Genomic DNA, 12664 nt, shown 5'->3' with positions numbered 1-12664 from the left:
CCTGATCCTCTCCTAAGGTTCCCTTTGATTCCCTGGTCACTGTGCAGATCCCTGTACTCTTGGACTCCATGTGTAGGTTGCATCCTGCCTTAGAACTAAGCTCTGCTCTTGGAAGGCTCTTTTGCTTGCTCAGGTATTCACACAGTGGGCTTTCAGATCTGCGGTTCCCCAGCAGGACTCACTCAGACACCCGTGTAAAGCCCGGACACCTCCCGACCATATTGCATCCCATCTTTTGCGTTTTATTTTCTCAGTAACCTTTATCGCCAGCCAACCGTTATCATTTACCCTTCTTGGTTTACTGAGTGGCTCGCAGGCAAAACTTCATAGCTTCCACTAAAAGATGAGCTCCGTTCTAGGAAGCTTTTCTGCCTTTTCTGTTAACTGCCGGGTTCCTGCACTTAGAGCAGCGAGGAAGCTTACACACACCTCTGTGGTTATGCACTAGCCGGGTTAGCTGATGGATGCTTGGGCAGCCCCTCATTCATCTCCATGACTAGTTAGGGTCTGTGTGTGTGTGTGTGTGTGTGTGTGTGTGTGTGCCTACATTTCCTTTGCATACATTGGTTCAGACCCTCAGACACACTGTCAAAATAAATTAGTAATTTCTAGGACAGAGAAGATTGGTCATCAGAGCATGGAAGCGCTCCGGTTAGCCAGAGCCTGTCTCTCCCCTGATTTTGGTCTGAGGAAAGCAGGACTGGCTAAATTTACGTTCCACCCAACCCCCACCTCTGCCTTTCCATTCCCACTGCTGAAGCCTGGGGTGGAGGAGGCCCCGGGGGCTGAGACTGGAATGAGTAACCTGGCTAGGACTCCTTCAAGATTGCAATCTCAGCTCCTAGACTCTGCTTTTTTTATTCACCTGGGAAACACTCCCAGCCCCACCCCCTCCTTTTCTCTTTGAATCACATTTTGTTCCCTCTCAGGTGGGTGGGTGTGGGCCAGAAGTGTCTCCATCCCCTTCTCAAAACTTCTAAAAACCCCACAGAGACCCAGCACACTGAGCTCATTGCTCCCCACCCCCAGAAGACCATTCCTCCACCCTGTCCCCCATACACACACACACACACACACACACACACACACACACACTCCCTAACCAACTACAGGGGCAGCCTCAGGAAAGTGTTGTCTTCCAAGGCTGCTGTGAACTACCCCTGTAGAATTTGGGGGAAAGTAAGTAGGGGTTTTGATTCATCTTTATCCTTTTTCTGGAGATAAAAGCCTCTGGCCATAACATAGCTTTGCTTTTACACCCCCAGCCGTGAGACAGTTGTTTCCTTCTTCCTGGTATCTGTTTCTGTCTTGCCTTCTGAGTGCTGGATTATAGGTTTTAATGGAGATTAGCTGGGTCCAACTCCTTCCCATCCCAGACCTAGTCCCTCTCTGGTCCCATCTCCCTCTCGCTACCACAAAGCACGATGTAGCCACGTGCAGTCTGAGATTCATTTTCTTTTAAAGCATTTACGAGTAATTAAGGCATATTTCCCTCTGCACCCCATTAACACCGGCATCCTTACAAAGAATGTGTCCCTGTTAACCATACTGACAGGTGACATCTTTCTCTTTCTCTGGGCTTGTCATCCCAACCAAGTGCTTTGAAGTCACATGTTCACCGGCTGAGGGAAGAGTCGTTAAGGTCCTTGAGTCCCTTGCAGCATGCATCGCTGAAAAGACCTTTTGTGTTTTTCCGTGTAGCAGAAGTGGGGTCTGTAATAGCTGCCTCTGGAACATGCATAGGAGCCTCTACTCGGTGCTTTACGGTAGGGTGTCTGAGTTTGCTGTTATATTTGCTTTGCGAAACTTCACACAGCTGACTTGATACCAGCACTGAGTCCTGACCTCCGGTCCCTCAGCACTTTAAAGGTTAATTTTGTTGGCGGATCAGATTTCCCTCCAGGGCCAGAGAACAGTAGTGGCCTCCTCACGAGCCCCTCGGTAGCAGATTCAGAAGGGTGCTGTGACTGCCTGGCCCGGCGTGGGCGGGACGGCCGCCTGCAAGGGACCGTGGTCCCGGGAGAGTCACACTTCTTTGTCCACCGTTCTCCAGGGACCATAATGTAGTGCCATGCTCTGGCCTAAGAACTTTATAAGGTAGGACGATTTCTCAGAGTCTCTGGGACTAGGGGGTAGAGGGCATGCGACGCCTCGTGGGTCCTTGGCTAGTATTAGAAAGCCGGCAGAGCAGGCAGTGGGGAAGCTGCCAAAATCACCACTTTGTGTGTGTGTGTGTGTGTGTGTGTGTGTGTGTGTGTGTATACAAATCCCGCCTCCGTGTCCTCCTCTTTAACCTTGATGGCTTAGAGGTGGCTGGGACATTCCCCAAAAGCATTTGACACACCTAGACAATTCATGTCCAGTGCTTCCAGCCCTCTTATCAAACTAGGCTGTCAAGCCTGAAAAACTGGGTGTTGCTTTCCCAGCTGTCTCAAGCCTTCATTCCAGGTCTTTGGGGCTGCTTGGGGGAAGGAGGGGTTGAGGGAGCTGGAGTGGCCCACGCCAGGGCTGCTGGTGGCTTGATTAAAGTGACTTGCATGGGGGTTTGGTTTAGAATCTAAGGAACCAGATGAGGCTGCGGTCGCATTTACTAATACTGAAAATTACCGAGTGGGCTTTTTTTTTTTTTTTTTTTAAACTCTTCTAAAAATTAGGTCCCAGGAGAGAATGAGCAGCTTCGTTGTTACAACTTTAAATAGAGATCTGTTCAGAGATGGTAGTCCAGTTCTTAAACCCGACCAGGGAGAACAAAGTGGTTCTCACCACCTACTGTGTGCCAAGCATCTAGCAGACATTTTCTCCCTCAGTTTTTCCTCGGGAAGCCTGTGAGAGCACGCCCAGCTTGGAAATGAATCAGTGAAAGCTCAGAGAAGTTAAATCAGTCATTCAAGATCACAGGGCTCATAGGAGAGTGACAGCCTCTCTCAAAGGGTGTTTCCTCTGGTCAGGGATTCACCAGGGCACGTTGCTTTGGCAACCCAACTTCGAGAACCTGCTTGTTTCTGGGTTAGGAAACACCCTTGCTTTGCAGTGGGACCTAGCTGCCGGCAGTTCTGACTTCCTGAGGCTCCTGGTCCATGTGGTGGCTTTGGCTGAGGCTGTGCTGTAGAGAGCTCAGATTCTAACTACTGACTGGTCACATCTGGGAAGGCCAATGACCTTGGAACTGGCCGTGGGCTGCTGGGGTCTCCTTCCAGGCAGCTGAATGGCTCTGAGAGGGGGAAGATGTCCAGCTTGCATGTTAATGGCTCCCCAGGCTACTGGCCAGCTGGGGTGCCTAATTAGTTAGGCACCTTGCTTCTTCCTCAGAAAGCTGCTTTGGAGTGGTAGGTGGTTTTGTTTTCTTCGTATTTACTGATTTTATGTGTATGAGTGTTTTGCCTACACATACTTGCTTGGAAAACATTGGATCACCAGGAACAAGACTTGGAAGTGGTTGTGATCCTCTGCAAGATCAAAAAGAGCTCTTAATCACTGAGCCATCTCTCCAGACTGAGGGCTAGCTAGTCTTCCTTCCTTCCTCCCTTCCTTTATTCCTTTTCATACAGGGTCTGTCTATGTGGACCTGGCTATCCTAGAACTCATTATATAGCTCCACCTGCTTCTGCTTTTTAAGATTTATTTATTATGTATATAATGTTCTGCCTGCATGTATACCTACACACCAGAAGGAGGCATCAGACTTCATTATAGATGGTTGTGAGCCACCATGTGGTTGCTGGGAATTGAACTCAGAACCTCTGGAAGAGCAGTCAATGCTCTTAACCTCTGAGCCACCTCTGCAGCCCTGCTTCAGGCTTCTAAGTGCTGGGATTTAAGGCGTGCACTACCATACCTGCTTTTTACTTGTCTAGCTTTTTACTCCAGAAGGCAGAACTTTAAAGGAAAGCCTTGACAACAGAAAGGGAGAGCGTCCATAGACTTAAGAGGTCAACAACTAGTTGCCCTGAGATTTGTCCCCTCACCCCATTTTCTTTAGCTCACTAAGATGTTTTCAGATGACCTGTGACACTACGTACCTTGTCCTTGGTTTGGAGAGCAGGTGGATGTTCTGATTTCTTACATACCCTTCCCCCTGCCAAAGCAGATCGATTTTTTTTTTCTCTTGTTATGGTTCACAGGAACTCTGGAACTAGAGTTGCTGGTACATGAACTTTGAGTACCCTAATCAGCTCACTTGGCTTCTGCGAGCTCCCCTTCCCGACTATGATAAAGGGGGCCTTAGTACTTGATAGTGCAATTAGCCAACATCTACAGGGTGCTGAGATGATACCTAGAACCTGTTACTAAAACTCTTCTCCCTACTCAGCGAGGGATCACCCTTTGCATTCCTTGTGATGGCTGGGTCTGTGGATGTTTAGGGGAACCCCGAGGATGAGTTGACTGAGAATCTTGGCCCCGGCTGGCTAGCGCCTGGCAGAGGGTCAAGCTGAGCGTGGAGGAGCCGGGGAGGAGAGAAGGCTTTGTGTAGCTGAGGTCAGCAGACACTCTGGTGCCTCTTATAACAATGAGGGTCTGAGGCATCCAGACCAAAGCCTGGGGTTTCCAACCATCAGGAGCCCCTGAATCCAGAGGGAGGATTTCACGCTTCCTTGGAGGGACCACCTACTTGTCCAGGAGTGGGTTACCAAAGTGGGACAAAGGTGCTGGGGGATGAAACCCAAGCCTGGAACATTCTCATCACGGCCAAATCCCCTCTAAGCCCTTTTGGTGGGATTTCTGTTTTTCTCTCTTCATCCCCAGTGACTGGGCCTGCACCTGGCACCATCAATGGAAATGCTTCTCCCCTGAGACTTTGTCCGCAGACGGCGAGGAACTATATGCCTCCCCCACCCCACCCCCAGACTTTACTGCCTGTTCCACAATGTCAGTAACACCTCCCTCACAGGTTCCTTGCAGCCTGGGCTGCAGCTGCCCTGAGCTGGTGCTCTCTGATATGCCCATCAAACCCTTTCCTTCCTGCAAAAGGTCCGTGAGAACCAAACCTGGTGTCATTAGCACAATACCACAAGGGAGATCCGAGTTCCCCCAGAAATGAGGGTGCTCTGACAAGGTAATTGGCGCCTGGATTCCAGCAAAGACCTGTTTGGTTGTTTCCTCTGCAGAGCTGGCAGAGCTCTGTGTGCCTCCTGAGTTTAGTGGCACCCTTGCCCATGTCTGGGTCAACAAGACTTGCTGACTCTGGGCTTTTAAATTCTTCCCTTGCAAAGTTTAAATTAAACTTCTGAGTTAAAAAAAAAAAAAAATTGTACCAGAACTCCAGCTGGTGGTTTTTTTTTTTTTTTTTTTTTTTTTTTTTTTTTTTTTGTTGTTGTTGTTTTGGTGTCTCTTTGGTTGTTCTCTCCCAGGTCATCTTCCTGTTTCTGAGCAATATCCACACCCCACTTACGGTTTTTTGTTTTTTTTTTTTTTTTTGTTATTGTTTTTTAATTCAAGTAGCTGTGTCTTCTGTGGTGTGTAAAACTTCTAAGACCTTCTAGAACACTGAGTAGATGTGTGAGCGCGTGGGAGATGGAGACTCAGAGGCTAACATTGGTGAAGCACTTTCAACACAAGCCTCACCTGGCTCCTTAGGTTTCTGAGATTAAATTCTCAAATCCCTAGCAAACTGGGTCCACATGGCATGTCAGTCTGCAATCTCAAGGCCCCCAGAACCACAGTGAGATGGGAGGTAGAGACAGGAAAACCTCTAGAAGCTACTGGGCTAGCCTGGTGTACACATGGGCACCAGTGAGCTAAGGAGAGACCCTGTCGCAGACAAAGGGGAAGGAAGGTGAACACCACAGCAACCTTATTCTCTGATTTTTATTAGCTCTGTGGCTTGCAAAGTCCTCGGATATGAGTATACATTGTGTGTGCATGTGTGTGTGTACACGTGTGTGTATATATCAGGTTTCTCATCTCTGAATAATTATTAATTACTTATATCTATCTCATGATAACTGGGAGGAAAATATGGTAAATAATGGCTGGGCACAATACCTAGGAAGCTGTTGACATTACTTATCGTTTTTGATCATAGAAGAATGGAAATGAAAGGAAATAGTACATTAGGGATATTAACAGACTTCCTACTGATCAGCCAGAGCAGGGTTTTCTGTCATCTCCCTGGTCCTTTAGGCTTTCCTGGAAGTTGTAGAAAGGCTTTTGAAGGCTTCCCTAATGGGACCCTGGAGCAGTCAGGGGTTGGAGCTGTTCTGAGCCAGCCTGCTGGTGGGGAAATAGTTAACATACCTGTTTGGTGGGAATATAGGTAGCTAACCTTTCCCTTTCTTTTCCTGGGATTTTCTGGTAAGCCTAACACTGGACTCGCTCACTCATCCGTACCAGAGGACCTCATTCCAATCAAACCCTGGGGTTTCAGGGAACAATTGCCTTGAACAATAGCCAGAAAACAAGTTCCACCAGTCTGGACTTTTTTTTTTTTTTTTTTTTTGGAGGCTGAATGCAGCTGGCTGGCTGAGGTGGGGGTTGGGGGCCGGTGGCAGAGTGGGCTTCACTGGGACTCTTCAGCTGAATTGGAAGAGCTAGCAGGTAAGGTCCTGACCGTTTGCTACGGTTGGTGTTGACTCCCCAGACGTTTAGTTAACTGCAGAGGTCTGGTAAGAGGGCAGGGGGAACTGGGTTGGATCGGAGGACACCTAAGTCTGGAGAGAATCCTGCCTCTTCTGAGCTCTCTGCTGTGCGATTTGTTTTTACTGTGTCACTTAGCAGGTCTTCTTCTTAAGTAAATAGCATTATCTCTGAAGGAGCCTATTTGAAATGTATAATGACCCCCTTCCCTCCCTCCCTCCCTCTCTCCTTCTCCCCCTCCCTGTAGCTCCTTCAGCAATTCCAGAGTTAGGACAGTAAATCTGGGTGAAAAGGAAGGTCTGAGTGCTTGTCTCTCTGACCTTGCCAGTCTATTTTGAGCAAGAGACAAAGTTGTAACTATGTTACCACATTGACTCAAGATCATGGCTGGTTGTTATTGCTTTCAGCTCCCCCTCCCCCCTCCCCCTAGTTCAAACTTGCCTTCTCCCGCCCTTGGGATGATCACTCATTCCCCACAACACTGGGGGGCGAAGCCGGAAGTGTGCAAAGCTGAAGTAATTTACAACCCCGTCAGACAGCCTATACTTGGGCTGCAAAAAGTGTGCTTAAAGCAACTGGGCGGCATTTGAATTCCCCTCTAAGACACTGAAACCGGGTCTCTGGGTTCATGGATTTTTCTAGGGATGTTTGGGGCGGGGGAGGGGGGTGGTGGTGGTGTGGGGGGGAGGACTCTTCTCCTTCCACATCTGTATTTCCTCCAGGGGTGGCAGAGAGAGGAGTGTCTGGTCACTGTAAGAACCTTGGTTCTGGGTCCTAAGTATTTGAAGAAACGGAGAGTGAAAAATGTCATTGGCTCAATCAATATCTGGTCTGTCCAAAAGATACTTCTGTCCCTGGTGACCATAAATACTGGGCAGGTACCCATCCTCTTTCTGTGTGGTTAGAATGTGGGCTGATATAGATGCTAACATGAAGGGGCTGTAAAGGTTCTGTAGTGGGTTTGCAGTCTTTGGATGCATGACCCTGTGGGGTAGAGGGCATGAGGATTACTGGGGGTTATGTTGGATGAGAGAGCATACCTCTGTTGAAAAAGACACCTGTCATTGGTTTGAAAGGGTGGCTCAGTGGTTAGGAGCACTGGCTGCTCTTCCAGAGGACTCCAGTTCAATTCCCAGCACCTACATGGAAGCTCACGACCATATATGTAACTCTAGGTTCAGGAGACATGATGGGTACCAGACAGACAAGTGGTGCACAGTCAAAGCTGCAGGCAAAACACCTATATATACACGCACAAAAAATTAATTAAACAACAACAAAACGGATACCACTAGGGGCGATCTGATGTGGCATGCATGAAAACAGTATGCCCATTTCCCTGTAGGCTTACCTATGTCAGTGGTAGAGCACTTTCCCATCAAGCATAAGAGCTGGAGTTGGGAACCATCTAGCTCTGAGTTCAAATGAGGAGACACTATCTCAGTACATAAGGTTCAGAGTGATCGAAGACGCTCAACTTGACATGGACCTCCGGTCTCCACAATACAAGCACAAACAAGCATGTACATATTGCATACCGCACACACACACTCACACACACATTTGTGTAAAAATACCAAGAAGCCAAACAAACCAAAAGCACCTCAGATTAGTCTGAGTGGCGAGGTGGGGAGCGAGGAGTAGGCGGGCATTAGAAGAACAGAGGGTGATTGGCAGATCCAATGGGCAGGGAGACCCCAGTGTGAGTCTCATTTTAGTTTTCCTCTGACTGAGCCTCCTGCAGTACTGGTCTGAAAGGACCCTTCTGAGCCTTCACCCAATTCGTGCTTATACAAAAGAGGAGCCCAGAGCCTGGGGAAAACGAGCCTCACCTCAACTCTCCCAGGACACGGGGTCTGGGGCTGTCCATGCTGGCATGAGAGAGCAGTGAGGACCTGGGCTCACTCGCAACAGGACCAGAGTGTGCTATGTTACAGCTTGGCTGTAGCTTTAGGAGACCAGAGCTATCTGGAACCTGGGCCATGCCTATCTAATGCCCTCTGCCATCCCCCTGGTTCACATTAAATTTATATTCCAAGTCGTCCGTACTGGTTACAAATACTAGGTATGCAGTCAGGGGTCACTCTTGAGTCGCGTGTGACCCCTTCCTCACACGGTGCCTGGCAGCTGGAGGTGCTGGCTGAATGATGGATGAATAAATTCAGGATACTGGCTGATCGACCAAAAATGTTCAGTCTGAAGTTAAAGGTGTTCGGCAGTCTGGGAGTGGCAGCTCATGCCTGTGGTCCCAGCACTTGGCAGACAGAAGGGGCGCCAGGAGTTCAGGATCCTCTTCAGCTTTTCTAGGCCAACCTGAGCTACGTGAGACCCCGAATTTTAAAAATGTGTGTGTGTGCACATTTTATATATATATATATATATATATATATATATATATATATATATATATATATATATATATACACACACAATACAGATTATATGTAATATATATTCATTTAAGTGCACATACAATTTATATATGTGTATATATATATGTATGTATATATGTGTGTGTATATATATGTATATGTGTGTAGGTGTATATACTTATTTATTTATTTTACGGAGCCCTACCTACTCATTGGCTAAAAGTAGGTGACTGTCTTTAGAGCTGATCACTTACAACTCCAGGGTTGGGTTGTTCACTGAGAGGAAATCACATGATTGATTGTCCATGACTGGGAAGCGGGGCTTCTGTGTGGACCGTTTCCATGAATCCATGCATGCATCCTTGCCGTTACTCAGACAGGGAACTGATCAGGCATATCTGTGATCTGTATTGGAATTTAAAAAGAGAGACAGGTAAAGGCGGTTTGCTGCCAATCCTGACTACCTGAGTTCAGTTCTCAAGACCCACATGACAGAAAAAGAGATGAAATGAGAGCAAAGGGGACTCAGGAAAAACTGCTGGGGAGTTGGGGGACATCTAGGGTGTGTTTGTTTGCTTACATAAGCCACCCAGGAGTCCAGGGTTGCCTTGAGTTTGGTAGGTATGGAGTAGTCTTGAACGTATGATCCTCCTGCCTCCGTGTACTGAGTGCTGGGATTCTGGGTGTGTGTCACCTGGCTCTGCTTATTACCACACTGGGGACCAAGCCCGGGACCCTGTGCAAGCCAAGCAAGCACTCAGCCAGCTGAGCCCCTCCCCAGCCTCCATGTACCTTGATAGAAACGTGTTAGGGTCAGGGGAGGATTTGTGCGATGCGGACGGCCTCTTAGAGTTAATGCCTTGGAATACTCAACAAACTGAAACTAAGAGTATTTCTATGTGAATTCAGATTATTTCAGGGGCGGAGTGATGGCTCCGTGGTTCTGAGTGCTAGCGGAAGTGGCAGAAATCCTGGGTTTGTGTTCTCAGCACAGCCACCTGTGACTCTAGTCCCAGAGGGTTCCACACCCTCTTCTGGCCTCTTTGCGTACCAGGCACACAGGTGGTATACAGATATACTTGCAGGCTAAACACTCGAATGCTCATAAAATGAAAATAAATGTGAAAAAAATGTTTAACAAAAATATAATTTCTTGTTGCTCACTCAGCTGAGCAAATTTCGGGCGCCACCTGTTACAGTAGCTATTGGAAATAAAAGGGCTTATTTCCTTATCAGCCCCACCCCCCGCGGTCTCACTCCGAGGACGCCACTGTAGTGTGGAGCGATGCACACAGACGACTCTGTCACTCGGTCCACGAGCTACACGCTTCACGAGATTCCCTTCCCTGGCGGTTCACTCCGCCTGCCCTACTGCCTCCGTCCTGGGAGGAATTACCGCCCCGGCGTCTTCTTTCCTCCACCGCCCATCACGAACATCACTTCAAAACCCAGTAACTTTTCAGACGGGTTTATATAATAGATTCTCAATTCACAAACCCTCTACACAGTAAGATCACATCCAATGGACAAAGATACTGTTGGCGTTAGGATAGCCCCTCCCACCAGCAATGGCTCCACCCACAGGTGACAGGAAACTAGCACATCAATTGCCATGGAAACAGCCAAAGCATTCCCAGAAGTCAACAGTTCAGAATCCCACCTCCACCTGGGAGGAAGTGACGTCACTACCCCTACAAAAGACCGAAACCCCTCCTCCTCGCTTTCTTTTTCTTCTCTTCTCTTGGCCTTGACCCCTGCCCCATCCCTTTCTATTAAACCTCTCCGCGTGGAACCGTGTTTGTTTGGTGTGGTCTGTCCGGGCATGGGCCAAGAAATCTAATTAAGAGCAGATACAAACTGCCCTTCTATATGAGATAAATGACCTATAAAATCCCTTTAAGTATTTATATATAATGCCAATTACATTTACCTGGGTCCAGATCACCCTTCTCGAGCTCCATCTTGATCTCCCTTTCTCTTTCTCTCTTCTTCTTCCGATCTTCTCCCTTTTCTCTGCCTACTGTACCTGTCCAATCATGTAACGCCTTAACATAAATCTACAAGGTGAACAGCAAATCTGCACACTTGAATAATTGAATATACCCACATCCCTTACACAGGCTCTTCACATTTTCACCAAGGCAGATAGCACTTTTCTTATTTTTTCTTCATGTGTATTTTGCCAGCATGTGTATAAGGCATGTGTGCAGTGCTGAGGGAGGCCAGATATCCCCTAGATCTGTACTCACAGGCTGTTGTAGATGCTGAGAACTGAACCCTGGTCCTCAGCAAGGACAGCCAGTGTTCTTACCTGCTGAGCCAGCCCTGTAGCCTCTCAAACCATACTCTAGTCTTTAAATCTTTCATCTAAATCTCATGCCACTTAAAACTATGAAGTTGGGGGTGGAAAGATTTTTTTTCCCAGAGGACCCTGGGGTTGATTTCTAGTACCTACAAGGTGGCTTTCAACTGTCTGTAATTCCAGTTCTAAGGGACCCAATGTCCTCTTCTGCACATACATGTCGTAAAGACATACAGATAGTCACAGCACTCATATGCAGCAAATAAGCAAATGTGTGTGTGTGTGTCTGTGTGTGTGTGTGTTGCTTTTTTGAGACAGGGTTTCTCTGCGTCGTCCTGACTCTACTGGAACTCACTGTGTAGACCAGGCTAGCCTTGAACTGAAGAGATTCACCTGTCTATCCCTCCCAAGTGCCAGGATTAAAGGTGTGCACCACCAGCCCATCATACATGAACTTAAAGCTGTGACATCACACGGCTGTTTTGTAATGCACTCCAACCTTCCGTGTGTTCTCTCGAGGGCGGAAATGGAGAAATTAGACCCGTGCTCCCGGGGATTTCTAAGCTTCATGTATTCACACAGTGACTTAGCTTCAGTAATCACAGTCCGCTGATTCTCCAAGTCATTGACCAACCCCCACACCAAGTTTTGTGCTCGAACTGCATCTCCCCATTCCTCAGTAAATACATAATCTGGATTTTTGTTTTGCTGTGTTTTCCAAGACACGATTTTTCTGTGTAGCTCTGGCTATCCCGGAATTCACTATGTAGACCAGGCTGGCCTCGAACTCAGAAATACGCCTGCCTCTGCCTTCTTAGTGCTAGGATTAAAGGCGTGTGCCACACCACCCAGCTATAAGTTCTGGATTCCCCACAAATCCCAGCCTTAATTGCTTCTTGTAACTTGTTTCGATATCAATTACCTGATTTGAGGTCATCAACTCTGGCTCCCTGACTAGACTGTACCAGTTTCCCGAGGGCTTGATTGCCTCTACTTAGTTGACGTCCTTCCTGTTTAGTTGGCATCTTGCTTTCCACATTCTTCATGTCTGACTCTCAGCTACATGTTTGGAGTAACTTACAAATTACACTTCCCTGATAGCTGGTTAGGGAGCATGTTTACCAAATAACAAGCCTAAGCAAAATAGCTCTGGGCAAGATCAGGAAGCCTGGTCCTCACACTTCCGTGGGTATTTCTGGCTCCAGGTCTGGCTGGAGGCAGGTGAACCAGCCATGCCAAAGGACGGACCATCCCTCCCACCTTAGCAGCCATGGGGCTCTTTCCCTTCCTGCCCTGTTCCCTCTATCAACTTCACAGCTCTCCTGCATTCTGTGCAAAGTTCCAGGCTGACTTTCGAAAGCTCGGCGGGTATGCTGAGCAACTAAACTGAAAGCCAGGCTTTCCCAGAAGCCCCTTC

General features: G+C 47.9%; 1 protein-coding gene across 3 annotated transcripts in view; it reads left to right on the top strand.

The window, feature by feature from the left end:
- Nucleotides 1-12664, top strand: part of NAV2 (neuron navigator 2) — a 251405-nt gene that overhangs the window by 168107 nt on the left and 70634 nt on the right. Inside the window, exon 1 of one of the 3 annotated variants that reach the window (XM_080908846.1) lies at nt 1987-2097. The exons of the other annotated variants lie outside the window; for them this stretch is intronic. Coding sequence (XP_080764972.1) covers nt 2072-2097 — 26 coding nt within the window. The 5' untranslated portion in view covers nt 1987-2071. Of the gene's footprint in view, nt 1-1986; nt 2098-12664 lie in introns of those variants that run through there. 3 annotated transcript variants of the gene reach the window in all.

The sequence above is a fragment of the Micromys minutus genome (genome assembly GCF_963924665.1).
Source record: "Micromys minutus genome assembly, chromosome: 32".
In the NCBI taxonomy this organism is placed as follows: Eukaryota; Metazoa; Chordata; class Mammalia; order Rodentia; family Muridae; genus Micromys; species Micromys minutus.
Note: the sequence above shows the minus strand (reverse complement) of the source record. Positions and strands in the feature narration are given on the sequence as shown.